Genomic DNA, 23687 nt, shown 5'->3' on the forward strand with positions numbered 1-23687 from the left:
CTGGAGAACGGTGTGTGAAATGTAGGGATTGAACAGTAGCTATACATGTTTTCAATTTTTTATCTACAAGCAATGCTGGTCACTTGCCCTTTCGTTGCCTGGAGCATGGGATGATACACCCAGCTTCCAGGGGCTCGCTGAAGTTGCTGCTCTTGGTGAAGTCCTTTGACTTCAGTCAAGGTGTTTGCAGAAGCACAGGCCTGGTAGTGTCACGACTACTTTCCGTGACATTGTGGTTAAGGATGTGGTTAGGCTGCAAGGCAGCTCAGGGGTTAGATTTTCATGATTACTTACTTATTAAAAGTAAAAACGGGGCTTAGCACTTCACTATTATTATAGCAATATCAGTCAGAGGTGCCGGCATCCAGTTGCTTTAGCAATTGGCCTGGAGAGTTGTTTAACCTATTTCCACACAATTCCTCTCAAAAATGCACGTGGTCCTCTGTCTGTCCTGCTCCCCCTGCTGGCTGCCAGCACATAAACCCTTGCTTCCCTTGTGTCTCCAACCACAGCCGTGAAGACCAGCAAGTCTGCGACGGGGCACGCTGACTTCCCAGGTAAAGGAGCACTCTTTGGCCTCTCTACGCTTTTCCCATTAGCCAAGACCTGTCTTGCAGTTGTAGGGGTGGTTCAGACTGCCCTGGTGAACCACGCTTGTGGTTCAGCCACAGAACCGCAGTTGATGATGTTTGGGCTTTTTTTTTTTTTTTTCATATTTTGCAGCAAACAGTCGCAAAACATCCTCAAATGACCCTGAATACCTGTGCAAGTGGATGGGGCTGCCCTACGCGGAATGCAGCTGGGAAGATGAGGCTCTGATAAGCAAGAAATTCCAGCACTGCATTGACAGCTTCAACAACCGTAACAACTCCAAAACAATTCCTACCCGGGACTGCAAGGTTTGCTTGCTTCTCTTCTCTCCGGTTGCTCTGTTTCTCCAGGCTGGGTGATGACACAAACAGTGGGAACATAAAGTTTTGTCAGGATAAATGTCAGAGACCATTTCCCCATCTTCCCACCAGTGTTTGAACGGCTGTTTGCTGTTCCTATACTTTAGACAGAGATGTGAACCCCTTTTGGTTTCAGTTACTCTGCACAATGAGCATGTTATGTCCCCCTGCGGAGTGGGAGGCTTAATTAATCCTTGCAAAGTGCTTCCTCCTCAGGAGGAGCTGCTGCAGCAAGGCAAAGTTTTAATATCAGTTGAATGGAAAAACAGCGCAGCTGGGAAAAGAGGAAGTCTGCAAGACGCTGATACAGTGGAGGAGAGGGATGGAGACAGTGGGAGAAAAAAAAACAGAAAAGGCCAAAAAGGAAAGTGGAATTTGTTCCATCCAGTGTGCATTATGTACAGCTTATTGCACTCTTGGGAGGACTCACAGCTCTGATCATCAGAACTGGAGGAAGGCAGGAAAACAGAACACTGCTGAGTGGTGTCTGAACTGCAGACACAAGAAGTAGCTAGGAAGACAAAAATGGGCATTAACTGATGAGCCAATCTACATTCCTCACTGAACCCACAGATTTCATTGCTGAATTTTCAGCCTTACCTGATCTTTTTCTCCAGCGGGCTTATGGTGTCATCTTTTTCAGGTATTGAAGCAGAGACCAAGGTTTGTTGCCTTGAAGAAACAGCCTTCTTACATTGGTGGTGAGAACCTGGAGCTGAGAGACTACCAGCTGGAGGGCCTCAACTGGCTCGCTCACTCATGGTGCAAGTACGTACGGATGCTGTCTGAAGCTCTGGTCAGCACCGCAAACGAGCCACATTTGTTTTGCGTCTCCTGATTTTTATCCCAGTGGGATCTGTCCCTCTTGTTCTCAAGGGAGGTCTTTACCGAGCCTGCTTCTGCAGCTTGAAGGATTTCAAGTGTTTTCACACCCAGTTGCATTGTAGATGGAACAAAGAAAGCAGAAAATAACTGGTTTCAGGCTCAGCATGCTTGCACACTTGAAGTCTTTGTTGAAGTCTTTGAGAAATGTCCTTCTAAAATTCGGCCACTGATTTCCTTCTCCCTGCGCCTTCATCCTTGCGTGCCAGTTTGGAATGGTTGTAATCTGCTCCTTTTTGCAAGCTGCTGTCTGGATTTCTCTGGGATCCACTCACAAGCGTTCATACAAATGTTTTTGCACTGCTCCCTTTCTGTCTCTGTTGTGGGTTGCTATTTGTGCTAACGCACAGTACGTTAGCAGTGGCACAAACATGTAGTCAAACAGTATTTGTGTGTGTTCTCTTCCTGCACAGGAACAACAGCGTGATCCTGGCTGATGAAATGGGCCTGGGGAAGACGATTCAGACAATATCGTTCCTGTCGTACCTCTTCCACCAGCACCAGCTGTACGGCCCTTTCCTGGTGGTGGTACCTCTGTCGACTCTCACCTCGTGGCAGAGAGAGTTTGAAGTGTGGGCACCTGAGATAAACGTGGTCGTTTACATCGGAGACCTCATGAGCAGGAACATGGTGGGTAATCAGAAAGCGGAGGGTGTGGGGTTGGATGGAAACGCTGGGTGCAATGCAGCAGCTTCTGTGTAGCATGTATGTGTGTGACATGCCATCTGCTGGAGAGTACCGACAGTCCTGTGGGCACTTAGAGCTGGTTGTAGCTGAGCACTTGGGTGTAATTCCCTGCTGTAGGGACTTTTCTACCTTATTTCCCCCTTAGAGTGAGCACAGGAGTACTGGCCTCCCCTAGAGGGTCTGGAGACCACTAGGCTGAAACGTGCTGCAGGGCACCACTGCTAGCCTTGTCTGTCTGGTCTGAATTATTCAGACAAGGCGGCACGCAAATGTTGTGAGTCTAGTGGTGGCAGTAGTGACATGGTGGGGGAATGTCACAACAGCAAGTTGTTTGACCTTATTTTGGTGCTTGTGTAAGAGCCATGCGTGCAGTAAAACAAGCTGCTCCTTGGACACCCTTTGCTCGTCAAATGTCATGTTCAGCAGCAGGGCTTGGACTTGGCTGGAGTCTCCAGCTATAGCTACGCTCAAATAAGACCTGTTAACTCTTTCCCTTCAATAATGTTGGTTGTCTCCTCTCGCAGATACGTGAATATGAGTGGATCCACTCTCAGTCTAAAAGGTTGAAGTTCAATGCACTTATTACAACATATGAGATCCTCCTCAAAGACAAGGTGAGTAATGGGCCAAGGATGTTTTATTTAGGTCACTTCTTGCTTGTAACTGGGGAAACCAGCCTCTGAGTGGGTTGGACAGAGGGTAGAGGGTATGGTGGAAGTGGGCAGAGGGTTTGTTGGACGCTCACTGTGTCTTCACTCTAGTACTGTGGCAGTTGTGTTAATTTTTATACTTATAAGACACCGAGCAGAGCTGTAGTGGGATTTTACCTGGTTTAGTTTAGACTAATTAAGAGGGCAAAACATTACACTAAACTTCTGACACAGGGCTCCCAGTATCTGGATTTTCACGCTTAAGCAAAATCTGTCTGCTTAGGAAATGCACGTCAACCCAGTCAATGCATCACTGAGTCCTAGGAGAAAACAAGAAACTTAATACTAGTGAAAAAAAAATAACCAAAACTCTCAGGTTGTCATAACTTACGTAGTTTTATATGTAGCTATAAATAAAAGTGCTATATGCTACTGCTGCTGCTCTGATCATGTCAGTGAGGCCAGTGCCATAGTAGGGCTCCATGGCCATGGAGAAAGAGAGGAACTGGGGCTTGGGGGAGGACTCCCTGGAAAGCAAACATGACAGTGGTTTCTGGCCACGGAGAGAGAGGCATGAGCAACGTGGGGGGACTCATCTGACCCAGCATGTGTATATATATATATATATATTTAAATTCTTTTCCTTCAGGCTGTTTTGGGAAGTATTAACTGGGCCTTTCTAGGCGTGGATGAAGCCCATCGGTTGAAAAATGATGACTCTTTGCTGTACAAAACATTGATTGACTTCAAGTCCAACCACAGGCTGCTGATCACTGGCACCCCACTTCAAAATTCCCTCAAAGAGCTCTGGTCCCTGCTTCATTTCATCATGCCGGAGAAGTAAGTCTCCTTTTGGTGCTTCAGAAAATACCTTTGTGTGTCTTTTCTTGTCCATCAAATAGACTGAGGGAGAGCAGAAAGACAGAAACCCTGAATTAAACTCAGTGGCATTAGACCAGTGAAAAGGGAACAAACACTTGTAGGGAAAATGAGAGGTTAAATGACTAATACAAAGAGTATTTCTGGCACCAAATTGAGTGGGGAAACCTAATACACATCTTTCAAATCTGTTTGCTGTCTTAGCGCCATCTCTAAAAAGCTAACCTTGTTTTAAGCAATCATCTCAACCATTTTTGAGGTTTCCGGTACAATGCGGTTCAGCCATCCTTGCCAAACATTTTTATGGCGGTCCCTGGGAGTATTGCTCGAGGACAGTGGTGTCTAGCTGATCGTTTGCATGTCCACATTATAACAAATGTTTTGTTTTCTTAAAACGAAATGGGCTATGTGCATTGCTAAGGCTAGGATGAGCATGCCCCCAAACTCACCCAAATGATGTTTGACTGTACAAAGAGCTATCCCCCAAATTCTTTTAGTTGGAACACAGAAAGATTGAAGGGAGAGATTTAAGGTCTCACAAACAGAGAAGAGCAGTTTGTCAAATTTCAAAGGAGCTGTTAGAGGAAGCAGCAGTCCAAAAAAGCCATCAGAGCAGTGTAAAACAGAATCTAGTTGTCAAAGCCCTGCCTGAGGGGTGGTTGATGTGGGACTTTCAGAAACTACAGCTAGGTAAATGCTAGCAGGAGACATCGGAGCAGAATATTGGAAAACCTGGGATTTCTGGTCCTGGGAGTCAATGCGGAGCAATGGAGCTCAAAGATAAAATATTTGGAAGGTACCTAAACCCAGAGAGCTTCTAGCTTTGCCACCACTCTGTTCAGTTAGCCAGAGTAGAGTGAACCTTTTATCCTCCTCTGTGTCTCCATCAAACTCGTGGTCTCTTGTCTCATCATGCAGTGTGAGCATATCTGGTATGTGCTGTTTGGTACCATAATACAAAGTGTTCTTTCTACTACTTTCTACTTTCTACTACTGATTTCTGTTGCTAGGTTTGAGTTCTGGGAAGATTTTGAAGAAGATCACGGGAAAGGTAGAGAGAATGGCTACCAGAGCCTTCACAAAGTCCTGGAGCCCTTTCTCCTGCGCAGAGTGAAGAAGGATGTGGAGAAATCTTTGCCAGCCAAAGTGGAGCAGATCCTCCGGGTGGAAATGTCTGCTCTGCAGAAGCAGTATTACAAGTGAGTTGCTTATTAAGTTACTGGGAGTACCGGCAGAAATGGGAGCAGCTTTCTGTGTGACTTGGGAACATGTTTCGTGGAATACATTTTGGGGGAGTAAAGCTCCCCACAGAATTGTGGTGCTGTTTAATATTTAACTGTAATACTGTCAAGAGGAAAGTAAGATCAGGAGTTCTAGTGAGGAGGAAAAAGCAGAATCCTCTGGAGGAAGCGAGGAGAGATGGAGGGAAGAGAGTAGACTGATGCCTGAACTAGGATGTCCCTGAAGGTTTTGGTCCTCTCAGGCTCCAGCATGCCTTCTTTGCACTGTGGAATGATCTGGATTTATTTTCCTGCCTGCAGGTGGATTTTGACAAGAAACTACAAAGCTCTTTCAAAGGGAACACGGGGGAGCACATCTGGTTTCCTGAACATTGTGATGGAGTTGAAGAAGTGCTGCAACCACTGCTACCTTATCAAACCTCCTGAGGAAAACGAGAGAGAGAATGGCGTTGAGACCCTGCAGGTGGGCAGCGCCCTTGGTTATGGCTTTTCCTTAACTTTCCTCTTCCTCCCATCCTCTCACCAAGATAAATCAGGTGAGGCTTTAGCTTCAGCTGCCTCTGTCCATTGGAAATAGTCCTCACAGCTGAGCCACTGAATCTCCTGCCCTTCCCTTCCACCATAGGCAACATATTGTGGGATCTTGTGCAGGAGGTGCATGCAGTATGAGACTTATATTGGGTAATTTACTGTGTGCGCGCCTTCTGCTGTGTGAATCCAGGTGATTTGATCAGAGAGGTGTGGGAGAAGCATGGTCCCCAAAGAAGCAGGTCTCTGCATGTCTCTGTGTAGTATACACAAGGGTAAGGTTGGAAAACATCAGCTGGAATGACGGTTACTTCTTCAGTCTCTGATCAGGAGCAGTGGAAAGCTAATTCTCTTGGACAAGCTGCTGACCAGGCTGCGAGACAGAGGCAACCGAGTGCTGATCTTCTCCCAGATGGTGAGGATGCTGGACATCTTGGCAGAGTACCTGACTATCAAACACTACCCTTTTCAGGTGAGAAACATCTGCATGGCAAACAGCAGGGTTCACCTGAAAATAAGGAGGGAGCCTGGGCAATGAGAGGCACTCGGGTTCCCAGAGGCTGGGGTGGCTGGGATTACAGGTTGCACTGAAATACACTGGAGGGAACAGGGAAGTCCCTTCATTTCACTGTGGCACTCCAGGAAGGGAACATATGGAGAGGCAGAAACCAGCTGAGAGCGTGGGATGCCTCACGCACTGTCTGATGCTGCCCCTTGGACATGGCACTTCTCTTTTTGTGGATGTTTTGCTTTCTATAAGTGAGGATAATGATGTATCCTTTGAGAGCTATAGATGAGGACTGCTCTTATAACAGCTTGATACTGCTGTTCATGAAGCGAGAGTCTAAATGATGGGGAGAATCCTGTACAACGGATTCAAACACTTGTTGGTGGGTGTTAATCGCTAAACCATCTTGTGGATTGGACAGCCTGCCTAACAGAAACCCCTTGTACTCCGTGATCCATTTCTCTAGCTGAGATAACTGATGTGCTCATGCTAAAAGCCCTTGCATGCAGGCGTCCCCACATCTACCAGCAGGCAGTTTTGTGCAGAGGGCTCTCAGCCCTGGAGCTTGCTTCCCTTGCTGGCTCTCTGAAGCTATTTAGGGATGCTGATATCCGTATTTCTTCTACCTGAGGTGGCTAATGGGTCCTGGGCAGTTTGTTTCCATCCGACTGATGCTGGCTAGCCAGCCCTCTTGCTGTTTTTCTGGACTTGTACCACTTCCTGAAGGTTGCTGCGAGGGACGCGTTCCCAGCATACGAGACCTCAATAAATTAAGCTCCGTCTCTGCACAACACCTCCTCTGCCAGGCCCCTGCTTTGGCCTTCGTCCCGTGATAAACCCCGAGGAGAGGATAGCAAACACAGAGATCCTGGCTGGGAGCCTGTAACGGGAGCTGCAGTGTCACCCGCTGCGTGACTGCTGCCCGAGCATGCCCCCCTCCTGCCCTCGCACGCAGCAGGTTAAGGCAGCCCAGTTCCTTTTAATTGGCAGCTATTTTTAAGGACTAAATGCTACGGGCAGGGGAAGGGGCTGTCAGCCTCCCAGAACTTGGGTGCCACGGTTCCTCAGGGCTCCTTTACCTTCTTTCTTTTATCATTGTTGTCGATTTTTCCAGCGCTTGGACGGCTCGATCAAAGGGGAGATCCGAAAGCAGGCGCTGGACCACTTCAACGCTGACGGCTCCGAGGTACGGCGGCGGGGGCGTCCTGGCCTCCTGAGGGGTCAGGGTGGGCTGCAGGTCCTGACTGCCAGGAGGGGATTAAGCTCAGTTTGTTTCTTTTTACAGGACCCCTGTCACTTTTAAAGTAGCTATAGCTTGTTTTGCACCTGCCCATACTGCTTGTTTTAAACCTCCCACACCCGAAGAACGGGGCTGCAAGGCACAGCTCCACGTAGTCCCCAAGAGGCCGGGAAGAGCCCGAATTTAGCAATTCTCTCCTTATGGTCTGGGGAATGAGACGGTTGCTAAATAAATCCTCCAGTCTGCAGCTGGTTTTGAATATGAAATGGCAAAGGGGAGGTTTGAGGTGCAGGCAGGCAGTGGGGTCTGGTGTTGGAGGTGAGTCTCCGGTGTAATAGGAGAGGGCATCCCGTGCCTCTTGTGGGGTGTGCTGACTCACAGTGAGGGTGCAGGGCGCTCGCTTTCGGCCATCTCCCAGCCACGAGAAGTGTCCAGCCTTGCTCCAGAAGCCTGGACTGGGGGCTGACACAGGCGATGCAGAAGGTTCTTCGTGGTACTGGGGAAGGTAATAAATAAAAGCCAGGAGGAAGCAGCAGTGCAGGTGGGAGAGGAGGGAGTAGGAATGCCCGTAGAAGCTGCCCTTTCCCCTCTGCTGGGGGCATCCGCCAGGGCTCAGACATCCTGGCTCTGTCCTGGCAGCCTGTACCCTGGGCAGTGACTCAGACGGTCCGTGTTCAGAGCTGATCTCACCCCCAGCGGGCTTCAGACAACAAAAAGCATGTGTCTGCCTGCTGCCTTCGTGGGGGTCTGGTGGGCAGCGTGGTCCAGCCTTTGGAGGTGACTCCAAGGTGCCCTTGCCCTGAGCTGTTTGCGTTGCCCTCCCACAAGGACGCATGCTGGCCCTTCCTGGAGCAGCACACCTTTCCCTTCTGCCTTGGCTTTGAGCCTTTTCCTGCTTTGGAAGGAAGTACAAATACACCAGAGCCTACATCCATTTCCTTGCACAACTCTGTAGTCACCGTTACTGTTTTATATCCACAGTTAGAGGCCGGCTAACTTGTGTGTTTTTTTTTTTTCCCCCTAGGACTTCTGTTTCTTGTTGTCAACACGAGCTGGAGGGCTAGGAATTAATTTGGCCTCTGCTGACACTGTCGTTATCTTTGACTCGGACTGGAACCCCCAAAATGATCTTCAGGCTCAGGCCCGGGCTCACCGCATTGGACAAAAGAAGCAGGTCAGGAGAGTTACCTGGCTCATTTGCTCTGTGGCTTCAGCAAGTACCTGTAAATGGGCTCCCCCCTCGCCAGAGCTGCTGAAAACACGGCCTTTTTGCCCCCAAACCTCACTCCAGTACCATCAACCCAAGAGAAACTCATTTAAAGCCAAGGAAACCGAAAATCAGCCCAAACTGTTGGCTTTTAGTCCTGGTATGGTTCAAAACTGAGAACCCAGCTGGGGGCATCACATTTCTCAGCCTCACTCTGCTCTACAAAGTAGAATATCTTTATTTTTTAGGGTTTTATTAGATACATGAAAAGTTTGATGCTAATTTGGATTTAGAGTGATTTTTTTTCAGAAGATTTTTATCTTACATACCCTACAAGCTCTGTGTTAACCTGCCTGATATTAAGCAGTCCCCCTGAAATATATAAGAATGTGCTTGGTTTTATTCTAAAAAGACACATCTGTACATGAAAGGACCATGTCAGCAGGGGAGTCTCCTCTGAAACAACTCAGGGATGCATTCCTGTGTCAGCAGAGCACATTCAGGTCCTGGAAATAGCTTTGTTCTTCTCCTACCCTTCAGGTGAATATTTACCGGCTGGTCACAAAGGGTACGGTAGAGGAGGAGATCATTGAGAGGGCCAAGAAGAAAATGGTGCTGGATCATTTGGTGATCCAGCGTATGGACACCACTGGCCGGACTGTTCTGGACAACAACTCTGGGCGATCCAAGTAAGCGATTGTGTCGGGAGGCAGAGAGATCTGACACAGCACGTGGCATAACCAGCTTCACCCTCTGATACCTGCCAATATTTGTTTGATAGGGTATGGGGGAGAAGAGAGCTTCCACTAAAGGCACCTTCCACTAACAAATTAAGGCACCTTCTACTAATTTGGCTCATGCAGTCATTAATTTGGACACATAGGATAAAGATAATCAGAGATTGAAAGGCATTGCCTCTTTTTCCTTCAGTTTTTCTACCAGAGATCTTCCTGGTCTGAGAAAAGCTGTTGGTGGTATCAGGGAACAGCTGCAGCGACCTCAGACTCTTCCCAATTCCCCTCAATAGACGGAGGTTTTTCCTCTAACAGTAGATGTCCATGCCAGAGCAGAAAAGATGAATAAAAAGGCTTCTTTTTAGTGCTGGGGAGAAAGCTTGCTTCTTGCTTTAATTAGGAGTAACTTTGGTATGGTTTTGTGCTGTGACAAAGCTGAGTTAACAGCTCCAAACCCTTCTGCATTCTCTTTTCTGCTTGCAGTTCAAATCCATTCAACAAAGAAGAGCTGACGGCTATTCTGAAATTTGGAGCTGAAGATCTCTTCAAGGAGCTTGAAGGGGAAGAGTCAGAGCCTCAGGTAGTTTGAAATTGAAATAGCATCGCTGTTGGTAATCCCTCTCTGACTGCTCCCTCTTCGTACTTGCCCTGTGCACGAGAGCAGGTTGGTGAATAGGGAGCCTGTGAGTCCCAGGAAACTGAAGGAAGAGAGCTCTGGGATGGGGATGAGGGCTGAGAAGAGCCTCCTTGCTGGAGGAATGGTCACCAGGAGAGCCCCTCAGCTCCCTGGGATTCACGAGCTGGCTATAGCACGGCCTAATGAGGGCTTCTCTCCCTGCCTCCTCTGAGCATCTCTCCAGCCTGCTTTTTTTGGTTTGTTCGCATAGAGATGCTGGAGTCAGTAATGAAGTCGAATAGGTCACTCCCTCCCTTCGCAGCGTGGCGTTGCTTGGCAGTTTCTTATTGAGTGCTCTGACCAATTCTCTTAGCGGCCCAAGTAGCAGAGCTTCCCCTGAGGGAAACAGCTGATACATCTCACTGCCTGGAAATTTCCCCTGCTGCTCAGCCTTGATGTTCCTTTTATTCTATCACCTGCATTTATACTCTCTTGTACCACTTGAGATAGTTCATCCCTGCCGTGGGTGATGACACCTTGCAGATATTTGCACTTCATTTAGCTCGTATCAGCACAATCCCTATTTAGCTCTTGCACCCCACAGTCTATTCTCAAAGCCTCTCGTTTCTTCCTGCGCTCGGCCCCCTCCGCTTTATCGCTGTTTCTTTCTGACTGGTAGGAGATGGACATCGACGAGATTTTGCGTTTGGCTGAAACACGAGAGAACGAAGTGTCCACCAGTGCCACCGACGAGCTTCTCTCGCAGTTCAAGGTACAGACCCTGGGCTCTGCAGTGGGGTGCCAAAACGTGAGTCCCCGCATCTTGCCACGGAGGTGAGGTCAGTGGTGGACAGGACAAATCAGGCCCGGTGAGAAGTGACCTGTACAAAGCACTTTTCTGAGGGGCTGTCTGGGTTTGGTAGCTGGGCAGATGTGTAGGTATTCGTTTCCTTTTAAGTGGTCATGAAGGCTGTGAATAAATTGCAGAACTTACCAAATTTGGAAACAAACCCGATAACTTCGTGAGGCTCAGCAGTACTTTTTAAGCTGCACGTACTTCCTCAAGAGCTGTTAGCCCAAACACATGGCAAAGAACCAGGAATGTAGTGACATAGGGATCAATTATATAGTAATCATGGAAATGTTGGCAAAATTCCTATGGAGAAGAAGCTGAGGCTTAGCAGACAGCTCTGGGGTATTCCTGCCAGGGGTGGGAATTTCCAAAAGTGTTCCTTTGCTTATAAAAGGTGGCCAACTTTGCAACCATGGAGGAGGAAGAGATGGAGCTGGACGAGCGGTCCCAGAAGGACTGGGACGATATCATTCCAGAGGAGCAGAGGAAAAAGGTGGAGGAGGAAGAAAGGCAGAAAGAATTGGAGGAAATCTACATGCTGCCTCGCATCCGTAGCTCGACTAAAAAGGTACAGCACATCTCGAGGAGCCGAGAGGCTGGAGGCCAGAGATGGCAAAGGCAGTGCTCAAGAGGAAACTTTCCTGCCATCTGAGTGCTTCTTCCCCTTCTCTGAAGCTGGTTGGGAGTAACCCACAGAGACAGCATGTTGGTTTCGTGTTGGCATCATGCATTGGGCCCACAGTTCATAATGCAGTCTGAAAGCCTATATTGGGTTTGGTACAACTCATGCTGTGTAAGCAAAGAGAACCTGTAGTGAGCACAGGGAAAAATAACCGACTGTATAATGCAGATCTTCTGTGGTTTATGTCATTTCCAGGCTGCTGCTTTCACTTGGGCTCCAGAGCTCCCTGCACTATTCTTGCCTAAATGTGGCTCTTGCAGGCAAAAAGAGATACTGTCATCCCAAGTTCGCTTTTAGGTGATGCGATCTACCCAAATCCAACAGGGAGCAGGTTGTGCAAAGAAACTCTGTTGGGATTTTGGACTTTGAGTGTTGTTAACTGTTCTCTGGGATAAGCTGGGGAAGTTTTTAAGTGAAAATTAAACAGAAGGATAATTCGTATCTGATGATTGCAGATTACTTCTGAGGTCTCCTTGTCTTTAAAACACCCCAGCTATCAAGGAGCCTTAGGAACTGTGGCAAAAAACCACAGAAAATCAATGTGTTTTAGTGTGTCTTATGCTTCAGTAAATCAAAATGCAGTTGTGAAACTGTAAAGACTGTGAAGAGAGGATGAGCACTGGAGACTTAGCTAGCCAGAAACTGCAAGAGTGTGTGTACCCAGTCTGGTTTGATTACATGGGCTTCTGCATCTTCAGGAAGAGATGCTGAGGTGTTTCAGTCTCAACAAGAAATAGCGCCAGTGCAGGAGAGGGATGGAAAAGGTTAGCAGATTAGCAGTTGTTAACTGTAGTGCTGTCTTTCTGCTGCATGCAGGCACAAACGAATGACAGTGAATCAGATGCGGAAACTAAGAGAAGGCTTCAGAGATCATCTGGATCAGAAAGCGAGACTGATGACACCGATGACGAGAAGAGACCAAAGCGCAGGGGACGTCCTCGGAGTGTTAGAAAAGATACCGTGGAAGGATTTACTGATGCTGAAATCCGGAGGTCAGTGTGAGCACAAGAGACAGCTTACAAAAATACAGAAACCCCATGCAGGTGTAGAAAAGCCCAAGTTAATCCAGGAGATATTCAGCTATAAGCACATAGGTGGTTTAGGTGAAGCTGTCTCTTTGGGACAGCTTCTGCACTTTTGTATAATTCAGTTTGCTGCTGACTTTAACATTCATGTCTGGCCAAAACAGGCTAGATTATCAGCAGTGAAACTGGTACCTTCCTAAAATTAATCCTTGTAACTGCGCAGCAGGGCTGAGTGGATTGAGCTAATTCCATATTACACATGAGATTTTAGGTGCCATGAGATGGAGCTGGAGAAGCCAAAGGCTCTGGCCTTCCCGATATTTTTCTGGCTGTAGTCTTGACAATTTAAGTTGAAGTTAAAGGCAAGCTCTGTCTGGCAAAATAACCCCATGAGAAGCAGTGGTCCAGTCAATCAGAGCAGTAGTATATCCTCTCTGCACTGTGTTCCAGAAGTCAGCTGGGGGCTGAATTCCAAAGTATTCTTTTCTTCTTGTATTTTCTTCTCATTTTTGAGCCTTTCCCTCAGGCTTTTGTCTTAAGGCTCTGCCCAGAGGTTCAGCCAAAGATGGAAAAGGGTTTGTGAGTTTTCCTTGCCTCTGTGAAATGCGTTTTTAAATAGGAGATGGTCAAACTTTTTGCATTGTGGTAGCTGCCCCATATCCAGCCCTGAAACCATAGAAGAAGAAGAAGGTGTTGCAACGTGACTGTAGCAGCCATTTAGGTTAAAGTGCTGTAGCAGAAAGAGGCTGAAAGAGTGCACAACGAAAAAGAGAAGGGAAAAAATTAACTCATTTTAAAATATTCTGTAGTTGAAGCCTTTGGGTCTACTCCAGCACAAAGCCCTGTTCAGTTGCAGCAGTGATGTCTGACTCTTGCCTTGAAGTTGTGTGTTAGTAATGGCAGCGATTTTCACAATAAAAAATAAGAAATAAAAATAAATAACAATCCTTGTCTGCAAGGCTCTGTGACGCATTGCACTACATTTGGCTCTGCTGTGACAGGTTGTTACTTATAGCCTGAGCTTGAAATTACTAATGACATTGATTTAATGCCTCTTTTCTCCTTGGAAAATGAAGTTAATAATTACCAATATGGTGTGAGCCAATGCTTTCTTCTAATTTTTCTTTACGCTACAGTTATGTTTCTCCTCTTTTTTTTTTTTCCTCATCTGTCAAACATCCAACATTCATAATAACGTCGTGCTCTTCTCCAGCCGAGGTCACAAAACTCTTTGTGAGGGTTAATGGATGAAGCTTCCCAGTCCTGAGTGATGCTTAGCTAATCAGAGTGGAATGTGAGGTTGATAATGTGGCAGGCTGTAATTAATATGTTCAAGTGTATTTGTGATATTGGACCCATTTTTATGGCAGTTGCTTTAGTTCCTCTTTTCTTTTTCTTTTTTTTTTTTTTTTGCTTAGGTTTATCAAGGCTTACAAGAAGTTTGGACTGCCTCTTGAACGGTAAGTCCCAGCCTGGATTTGCTTCAGAGAGTTACCCTGGGGGCAACGTTGTGTTTGTAAGCACTGCCATGCACCCGCTGCTGTCGGTGTTTGACAAAACCTCCCCGCGCAGCACCAATCCCGATAAGTTTGCTGTCATGTGCTCCGCAACCCAAACACTGCCGTACGGTCCTTCATGGCTCGGTTGGTGGGCACTGATAAACATTGGCCAAAAAGCAGCTGGGGCAGCGGTGGCGGTGCTGGGCTGTGCACAGCATCATCCTGCTGGCAGATCCTGGCCCTCGGGGAATTTCTGCTCTGCCTTGAGAGGAAAGGGAGCAGCTCTCTGAACAGCAAACGCTACCCAAAATGCTTCTCGAGCTTCTCCATGCATATTGGTTTCAAGTTTGAATTTGGAGGATGTTTCTCTCACTGCTGCATCCCTCTTGAAGGGAGAGAGGCACACGCTATCCCCAAGCCTGGGTCTGCAGAGCCCTGGTGCTGTGCCCCAGCACAAGTGAGGGGAAAAGGGAGACAAGCGTGCATGGTGGGTCTGGAAAGCTGGAGCCCTCACTGAGGGCTCGGAGCTGAGGCAGGAATCCCTGCGTGTGTTGTCTGAGAAATGACTGTTTTTTCAGCTGGTTGTACTCTTTGGTTGGGAAACACAAGGCTTGCGTATGGGCCTTGGCGTTATGAACCTCAGCCAGGCAAGAGGGACAGCAGATGGCAGCTCCTGAGCACTGAATGTCACTGAGACAGCACTGAGAGGGCGTAAAGCACGCCGGACAGTCAGTTGTGCCTGAGAAGTTCTCACTTTTGCTTTAAGACTAAAAAATCCAAAGGATTGGGTCAGTTATACTGCATCTGCACTGTGGTGCAGTTATCAGACCCAAAAAAAAGACTAAAACTGCGTTACCTGCACCAGCTCTGCACATACACGGCGCTCATTGACTATTGAAAGCTGTGAAACAATTGCTCAGAGAATGACCGGGAGGAGAAATGCTGCATCAGATACAAAACTTACAATTTTTTTTCCCTTTTTCCAGGCTGGAGTGCATCGCCCGGGATGCGGAGCTGGTGGATAAGTCTGTAGCTGACCTGAAGCGGTTAGGGGAGCTCATCCACAACAGCTGTGTGTCAGCAATGCAAGAATACGAGGAGCAGCTGAAAGAAAATCCAAGTGAAGGTAAGAGGGTCGTTTGCTGCTGTTATAATGTTTTTGGTGGTGCTTTGTGGAGCTGATGAAAGCGAGGCACTCCCTTGCTGGATGGGGTGGTGTGCCACATTGCAAAGGCAAGAAAAATAAGCAAGGTCTCAAGTCATCCCATCTCTGCCAGGCAGTTTTTACCAGCAGAGAGAAATCCATGAACCTTCTGCTCAATCTGGAAAGTGCAATTTGGGTCTGTTAGCTTCTGCTGAACATGAGTTTTCCTGGGGCGAAGCTGAAGTCATCGGCTTATTTAATGCTGGGTCCCAATGCAGATGGATCGTATTTTAACTGCTTCAGGGACTGGGAATCAAACGTGTGCTGTGTACTCCATGGTGGAGCTGGATCTGGGGCTGGTGTCACGCTTGATGTGTGGCTGTTCTGTGCCATTGGTACTTGAAGCAGGGGGTATCTGCCTGCTCTAGGTGAACAGAACTACTGAAGCAACTGCTTCAGTGTACTTAGATGTATTTGTAAGATCATGATGATGTACTGGGAGATGTTTGGGTTGCAGATCTAAGTGAATTAGTGAAAGTTAACTAATTTTGGGGGCCTACCTCAGCAGATGGCCTTAGGAATCTGGAGCAAGGTGTTGATCTCTGCATGTCTGACATTTTTTTTCTTTACCTACACATTCTTCCTGTAAGAGTTCTCTTAGTTGTTGTGTTTTATTATTGAGCAGGGAAAGGACCTGGGAAAAGAAGAGGTCCTACTATCAAGATCTCTGGTGTCCAAGTCAATGTGAAATCCATCATCCAGCATGAAGAGGAGTTTGAAATGCTGCATAAATCCATCCCCGCAGACCCAGAGGAAAGAAAGAAGTGAGTTTGAATAGTTAAGCAGGCAGTGGCAGAAAGAGGCTCAGGGAATTTGGATTTTGTGGTGAAAAGAGACTAGCCTAGATATGTGGATTTGCTTTACCTCCCTGCAGCATTAAAAGTAGCTCATGTTTGAAATGCCTTCAGGTACCGCCTGACGTGCCGTGTCAAAGCTGCCCATTTTGATGTAGACTGGGGAGTGGAAGAGGATTCTCGCTTGTTAGTGGGAATTTACGAGCATGGTTATGGAAACTGGGAACTAATTAAAACAGATCCGGAGTTGAAGTTATCTGATAAGGTAGGTTGCTTTACATGTTACTTGCATTGGGTCCATTACGGTCTTCACAGAGAACATGTTTGATTTGCTCCAGAAACAGATGTTTATGTTTGTAACCACTCCAAAAATAATAATAAATAATAATGAGGAAAACACTGACCTCCGCGGAATGCTGCATGCTTGATGGAAAGCAGAGTTGTCTCATTTGATTGGCAGTAAATTTTCTCTGAACGGTACCATATGCACCACACTGAAGTGCCGCAGGAAGAAAACAGTAATGCTGACATATGTGGTTACATGCACGGTATAGAGGGTGCATTGCATAATCGTGACTTGATATTTCCTTGAGCATCTCACAAGAAGCTGAGCTTGAGTTCTGTGTGGAAATAATTTTTCACAGATTTGACGCTGCTTATGTCAAGACTGGTCTGTGTTAGCTTTGAGGGTATAGTTACACGACTGGCTCTGGCAGCAAAGCCAGCTGGAAAGCCTCCATTTAGTTCCTCTGTTCCTCAGTCATTCCCATAAGAGCTGTTTATGGGGGCCATGCTGAAATGATCCAGGTTAAAAATAAGCCGCTATCCATTGTGTCAGCACAGTGGAAGGAGGGTGGACTGCAGCATCAGGCTGAGGAACACTGGGACTGTACATCTGCTTGGCTGCCAATATGCTGCATTCCCATGACATTCCCCCGAGTGCTTTTAGCAAAGATCAGACTGTGGTTGGGAGCCCTCCTACATGAAGTTCAGAAAGGCAATTTTCTCATTGCCTGAGACACGCCACCCAGGTTCCAATGAAATAAAAAGGTAACCTTAGCTGGCAAGCTGCTATGCTTCCTCCACAAAGTGGTACCTTGCAGCCTCGTTTTCCAATAAAAATTCTTCTCTACCATCGCTGTACCAATGTCTCAAGCTATCAGAGGGTACAAGGCTGCTGTGACAAGGCTGTCACAAGCAAATCTGGTGCATCAAGGAGAATGGACTCAATGTCGCAATGCAAGATCCCAAATATATTTTGCTCCCTCCCCCTAATTTAAGAAAGATCCTAGAGAATTTAGACAGCTGTGGTCCTTTTACCTGCAAAAGGTCAAGGGGGAGGGATTCTTGCTTGGAGCTTTGTGTATGGCTAGAGAGGGAGAGTCTGTGTGGGTGCACAGGTTGGAAGAAATGCGTGAACCTTCCTGTGCACCCCAGGAGGTGCAGCATCTCCAACCATTTGCTGGATCTGGAGGGACTGCTGATAGTGTATCTCTTTTACCAAGGTTTGATAGGTGCATGTGGGTGTATTTTTTTTTCTTCTTTATCGAAGATCCTACCTGTTGAGACAGATAAGAAACCTCAGGGAAAACAGCTCCAGACCCGAGTTGATTATCTACTGAAACTGCTGAAGAAGGACCTGGACAAGAAAGAAAACATGAAAGATGGGGAAGAGGTGAGATAAGGCTGCTTGATTCTGGGGTTTTCAGGACGAGTGCTTGGTTGGTGGTGGGAGGCGAGACAGCCTGTGATGCCAGGTCACTGAGTGTCTTCTAGGTGAGAGAATGTGGACTTGTCTGTTGTCTGATTGCACTGTGATACTGAAATGATAATCAATGGGGGACAAGTTATTAATTATTATACTTGCTGAAGGTCTCCAGTATGACTTTATTCACATGTTGAATTTTCAACTTGGTCACTTACAAACAGACTGTGCAAGTTGAGTGTGCAAGCCACTAAGGGAAAGCAGGGGACCTCATGCTCTTTTCTTTACGCAATTTCTGAGAGGGGAAAACTGCTACAATTTATGACAGTTTTTTTGAAAAATGATGGAATAGACAAGGCTGGGTGCTGAAAACTCCCTCAATTCCCAGCAAGAAGTGCTTCAAGCTATTCAGACAGGACATAAATTAACTTAGAATAAATTGTCTTAAAATATATTTGGCCTTCCTTTTCTCCCACCTGGAAGTTGCACCGTGATGCGCTCTGTTAAATATCCATGACATATGTGTTGACAGGGGGAATCAGGGAGCTTTGGCCCTGTCACCTCATTGTCATTGTTCCGTATGCACCAGTCTGTAGATGCTTGAGATGCCCCCTTGACCTCTCAAATCTCACAGGCAATTCCTCTAGCTGGCTGCAATTTGATTATCTAATTTCATATGGGGCCCACCAGGCTTTCCTGCGGCTCTTCAGGCTTCCTGGCACCCTGCAGGACCTGCAGCTGTTTGCGAGATGTTCAGGAGAAGGAGGATGCCTCGAGCAAGCACCTGTAGTTATTTGCTTGCTCTGACTTGTTCTGTCTTTCCTCCAGGGCAAGCTAAAGAAGAGGAAACCACGAGTAAAGAAAGAGAACAAGGCTCCCAAAGTCAAGGATGAGCATGGGAACGAACTCTCCTCTCCTCGGCACTCAGACAACCAGTCAGAAGAGGGTGAAGTCAAGGTGAGTCAAGGTGGATAGTGGCTTTTCCAGGTTTCCTTGAGCTATATTGCTACTACAGAGACTCAACTTGAGAAGCACCCCTGGCAAATGCCCTGTGGAGTTAAGGGGAGCTATAGAATGCGTTCCCACAGGAGACTGGCAAACTTACAAAAACATATATACAGCTGTGGGGTGAAAGAAGGACCTTTCCCACCCACTCTTCTAGGTTAGTGCCATAAATGTTTTGGGAGGATGCTAGAACGGCCACACACATCCACATACTGACTTGGAGGAAAGGTTGTCTCAGGACAAAGTCTGTTGCCCTTATAAAGGAGAGAAAGAAGAATTGTTTCCCTCTCCTTTTCAGTACATCAGCCAGTGGTGAAGCTGGAGTCTACCAAGGTCATGCTGTTGCTTAGAAAGCCTTCTGTCATTGAGTGGTTTGGCTGGTAGTCTGAAGCTTTTTGTTCGTGTTCTGATCAGTATCTACCTTATGGACTGAGCGTTCTCCAGCACAACTGGCAGAGGAAAGCAGTGCTTATCTGCAGTTTGCCAGTTAGTTACAGACTGGGGCTTGTATAATTTTTATGCCCTTTTGTTCAAAGTTGGGTGGACTGCAGTGCCAGTCTTGCTGTCTGGTTAAAGAGGTGTGAGGGCAAATTTGGATGAGCCTCAACAAACGATTGCTTTTGAAGGATGCATGTTTTGGGGAAGAGCATTTATGTGAGGTTGAGGGACTCCAACTTTGACTGTGGTCTGATTTTCTAGGAGGATGGCTTGGAAAAGAGCCCAGTGAAAAAGAAACAGAAGAAGAAAGAGAACAAGGAGAACAAAGAAAAACAGACAAGCACTAAGAAAGAAAAGGAAAGCGATAAAGAGAAGAAGAAGACAAAAGACAAGAAAGAGAAGGTAAGAAGTATTCTCAGGAGCAGTTTAAGAGATAGGAAAGTCTCTGAGCAGAAGGGCAAGCTCTAAGCCCTGTGATTCGTTAAAGGGCCTGTGTGAAGAGATGTCAGCGAAGCACTGTGGGTCAAGACCTTATTCCTTTTCCAGCCCTCCTGAATTTCATGAAGTTGCAAGTTTTTATAGACATGAGACTTCTCTGAGCTCTGTCCTCTGCAAGGGGCTTATATTCTTCAGCTTAACCTCTCTTCCAAGTCTTCAGTGCTGTTTTTTCTCTCCATGAGTATAACCATGTCCAAAACGTTGGCTCTCTGACTTCCCTCTGCTCCCTCAGGGGTGACATAAAGCTAAACAGAGGCATTACAGCAACACAGTCGGAGATCTTGGGAGGAAAGTTGTAGGAGCGGTGCCCAGGGTTTAATAACTGCCAGTATCAATAGTGTGGAGGTTGTTAGTTGGATCGCTGGGGATCCGTCAGTCTGGCTCATCATGTGATGTGCATAATTTCTCCTTGTAAAGCCTAAAGGTGGTGAAGCCAAATCTGGAAGTAAAGGGAAGAGATCGCAAGGTCCCGTCCACATTACAGCGGGGAGTGAACCAGTCCCCATTGGAGAAGACGAGGACGACGATCTGGACCAAGAAACATTCAGCATAGTGAGTATTTTCCTTGGGAGTCTGGATGGCGGTTGCAGAGGCCCCTGCTAAGGCAGCCAGGATGCGTTTGTGAGGATGCGTTTTAGGTGTCGAGGTGTCTGCACAGCACTGATCCATGTCCCACTTTGGCAGGGAGAGAACCTCTTCATAGTGCCCCACAGCAATTTCCTCTGGCTGGTCTGACAGCATGGCAGAACAACCCTGTCCTGGAGTTGTCCACTTGCCCACCAGCTGGACCAGTTGTCCACCAGCTGGCTGCTGTGCATAGCACATCAGCTGGAAGAAATTTCAAAGCTCTTCAACTCCCAATTCTCACCACACAATTGCGCTGCTGAAGGGTTCAGATAGCTCTCTTCAACATTCAGCTTGGTGTTTGCGCACACGTTTGTCCTCTCTCTCTCTGCCAAGGGATGCCAACCAGGGCACAGGAGGGCACCACGTCAACAAAGCATGCAGAAGGGCTCTCTTCTTCAGCTGGCAAGTTGCCACCAGTCGTTTGACAGCCCCGGGTTACAGATGATCTTGCAGCCTTATGTGGCAGTCTCTCTGCCATAGGAGCCAAGGAGCCACTGGAACTGTTCTAGGCAGCGAAACACAGGAGGGTTTTGAGGGTGACCTTGTATGGTGTAGCTGGTACGGAGTTGTCTGAGCTGTGAGCTCTTCCCTAGCTGTGTAAATGCTCTCGCAGCAAACGTGCCTGCAAGGCTTGTTGTAAAAATAGCCTTTTAGTGAAAGTTGTCATGGCAGATGCTCCTTCGCCTGACTTGCATAGGGAAATGCTGAAATATCATATTTAAGAAAACAGTTCTGTAATTTCAAATGTGTGTATTCCCTGTAGGTCCTGTGTTATCTTTATTTATTTGTTTTATTTTATTTTCCCTCCACGGTGCATGAAAGGTCCAGTCAGGCAGTAGAAACCTATCTGATTTACTGTCTGTGCAAAGTGCTGATGCACGCAGCAGAAAAAGGAGGTGCTTTCACCTCACGTCTCCCAGTTCTAGTAAAAGCAATAGATGGAAGCGAACACAGACCGGGGTGGACAGGGAGGCTCCTGAGAGCACTCCTTCAGCTGGGGCTGTTCGTTCAGCATGTCGATGCTTGGTTTTGCTTCCCTGCCTGCCCCAGACTCAGTGCAAGAGCAGCCTGCGTGCGTTTACTGTTTGCAAACCAAATCCTTTGCTTCTAAAAGGCTGGGGGAAGAGCGGAGATGGAAAGACTCATCTTTTCCTGATTATGTTCTGCAGCATGTCTAACAAATTGCTGTTTTCATAGCTCATTTCTCCTTGCCTAATGGCCAGATAAAGCTAATATCTCATGCTATTAAACTTCTTTCAGCTCTGTCTGATTAACAAGGGAGCAGTGCAGAGCACTGTGCCAAGTGAATCACTTTCTGCTTTCTGTTGCTTTTACAAGTGCAAGGAAAGGATGAGACCAGTGAAAAAAGCTCTGAAGCAACTAGATAAGCCTGATAAGGGACTGACGGTTCAAGAACAGCTGGAGCACACACGCAACTGCCTCCTAAAAATTGGGGACCGCATCTCTGAGTGCCTTAAAGCCTACACTGACCAGGATCTTATCAAGCTATGGAGAAGGTGAGGGATCGTTTTGTTTTCTCTGGCTGATCTGTGATATTTAAAAATGACAGTTGGAGGCTGCTGTGTTTTATGTGGATGAGTGTGCCAATTGCCTCTTATTTAACATGCTTTTAAAAGAGAAATCTCATGTTTTGTAGCCCACTCGGTCCTTGACCAGTCTCAGGTGAGGGTTTTGTCCCCCATTGTGCGGTTTCATTTAAACTAATTTCAGAGCTAGTTTAGAGAAACCAGTGCAAAATCCTTTATTTTACTTCTAAGGGCTTGGTTCTAACTCTCCTGAAACACCCTGTCCTGAGCTGGAATGAAACTCTTTTCCAGGGAGGGTAGAACTGGTTTAATGTTGGTTTGAGAGCAGATAGCAGTTGAACAGCTCATGTAGCAACTGACAGAAAAAGTTTATGTCCTTCCAGGAACCTATGGATATTTGTGTCAAAGTTCACAGAATTTGATGCCAGAAAACTGCACAAACTCTACAAGATGGCTCATAAGAAAAGATCACAGGAAGAGGAGGTGAGATCTCAAGTGCCTTTCCTCTAGTTTGGTTGCTCTCTTTAAAATTTGTTGCTCTTGCCCACGCTTGGGCACAGCTGATTGACAAAGCCCTCAGGATGAGGTGGTGGCCTACAGCCTGGGGAATCTCCAGACCAACCCAGAGCCCGACAGATTGGGCCATCGCTCGTGTAGTCTGAGTCTTCTGGTGGAAGAGCAGCTGAGCTGTAACCCTCTCTCGCCCCTTGCAGGAGCAGAAGAAGAAGGAGGACATGTCCAGCATGAAGAAGCCGTTCCGCCCAGAGCCTTCAGGCTCCAGCCGCGATTCTGTGATGTCCCAGTCCCACGTGCCTCACAATCCTCATTCCCAGAAGCTCCACCTGCCCCCTTCCCACGCCCCGCAGCAGATGCATGGGCACCCCCGTGACAACTACGGCCATCCCAACAAGAGGCATTTCAGCAACACAGGTGAGCCCTGGGAACCAGAGGAAACCATCCCTCTTAACCTACAGGCTGTTTGCTCTTGGACACAAATAATTCCAGGATTTGTGGCTGGTCAGGTTTAAAGGTGAGGAGATGGAACACGTTTTTTCACTGTACTTATTGCTGGACTAGAAAACGTGATGATGGAGTGGTCAGAAGTTTAAGAATTGGACAGAGTAAGATTTGATAGAATAATGGTAAAGGAATTAAAAGAATAAAATGGGGTCCACATAGCTTAGGGAGGAGAAAGTTCCAATGGTAATAGTTCTAATTTCTCTGAGAATTCAACAAGGAAGTAATGGGCTTAACCTAAAGTATAAATGACATTTAATTAATGCTTTCCTCATTGCAGACAGGGGAGACTGGCAGAGAGATCGAAAGTTCAACTACGGCGGCAACAGCAACCAGGTGTGGGGTGGGGAGCGGCACCACCAATACGAGCAGCACTGGTACAAGGACCACCACTACGGGGACCGGCGATCTCGTGGAGACCCCCACCGAAGCTCTGGGAACTACAGACCAAATAACCTCTCCCGCAAGAGGCCCTATGAACAGTACAACAGTGACCGAGACCACAGAGGCCACCGAGATTATTATGACAGGTAATTCTCATTCCTCTCGGGAAGGGTGGGAGGAGTTCACATCGATACACCCAGCGGTGGTGGACAGGCTTTCCTTGGGGAGCTGATCTCCGTCCATCCATCCAATCCATTCCCTCATATCCATCCATTTTCTCTCTGCAG

General features: G+C 47.2%; 1 protein-coding gene across 2 annotated transcripts in view; it reads left to right on the forward strand.

The window, feature by feature from the left end:
* Positions 1-23687, forward strand: part of CHD2 (chromodomain helicase DNA binding protein 2) — a 55702-nt gene that overhangs the window by 28284 nt on the left and 3731 nt on the right. For both annotated transcript variants that reach the window (XM_035554860.2, XM_035554859.2), the window contains exons 11-38: positions 513-557; positions 724-899; positions 1594-1718; positions 2246-2462; positions 3044-3133; positions 3819-4009; positions 5059-5247; positions 5590-5752; positions 6137-6289; positions 7440-7511; positions 8590-8739; positions 9313-9461; positions 9990-10086; positions 10802-10894; positions 11370-11543; positions 12474-12649; positions 14101-14142; positions 15168-15307; positions 16011-16149; positions 16294-16444; positions 17732-17854; positions 18713-18841; positions 19589-19729; positions 20243-20377; positions 21791-21969; positions 22383-22482; positions 22713-22929; positions 23297-23546. In XM_035554860.2, the coding sequence (XP_035410753.1) occupies positions 513-557; positions 724-899; positions 1594-1718; positions 2246-2462; positions 3044-3133; positions 3819-4009; positions 5059-5247; positions 5590-5752; positions 6137-6289; positions 7440-7511; positions 8590-8739; positions 9313-9461; positions 9990-10086; positions 10802-10894; positions 11370-11543; positions 12474-12649; positions 14101-14142; positions 15168-15307; positions 16011-16149; positions 16294-16444; positions 17732-17854; positions 18713-18841; positions 19589-19729; positions 20243-20377; positions 21791-21969; positions 22383-22482; positions 22713-22929; positions 23297-23546 (4006 nt within the window). The remainder of the gene's footprint in view (positions 1-512; positions 558-723; positions 900-1593; positions 1719-2245; positions 2463-3043; positions 3134-3818; positions 4010-5058; positions 5248-5589; positions 5753-6136; positions 6290-7439; positions 7512-8589; positions 8740-9312; positions 9462-9989; positions 10087-10801; positions 10895-11369; positions 11544-12473; positions 12650-14100; positions 14143-15167; positions 15308-16010; positions 16150-16293; positions 16445-17731; positions 17855-18712; positions 18842-19588; positions 19730-20242; positions 20378-21790; positions 21970-22382; positions 22483-22712; positions 22930-23296; positions 23547-23687) is intronic.

The sequence above is a fragment of the Cygnus atratus genome, chromosome 11 (genome assembly GCF_013377495.2).
Source record: "Cygnus atratus isolate AKBS03 ecotype Queensland, Australia chromosome 11, CAtr_DNAZoo_HiC_assembly, whole genome shotgun sequence".
In the NCBI taxonomy this organism is placed as follows: Eukaryota; Metazoa; Chordata; class Aves; order Anseriformes; family Anatidae; genus Cygnus; species Cygnus atratus.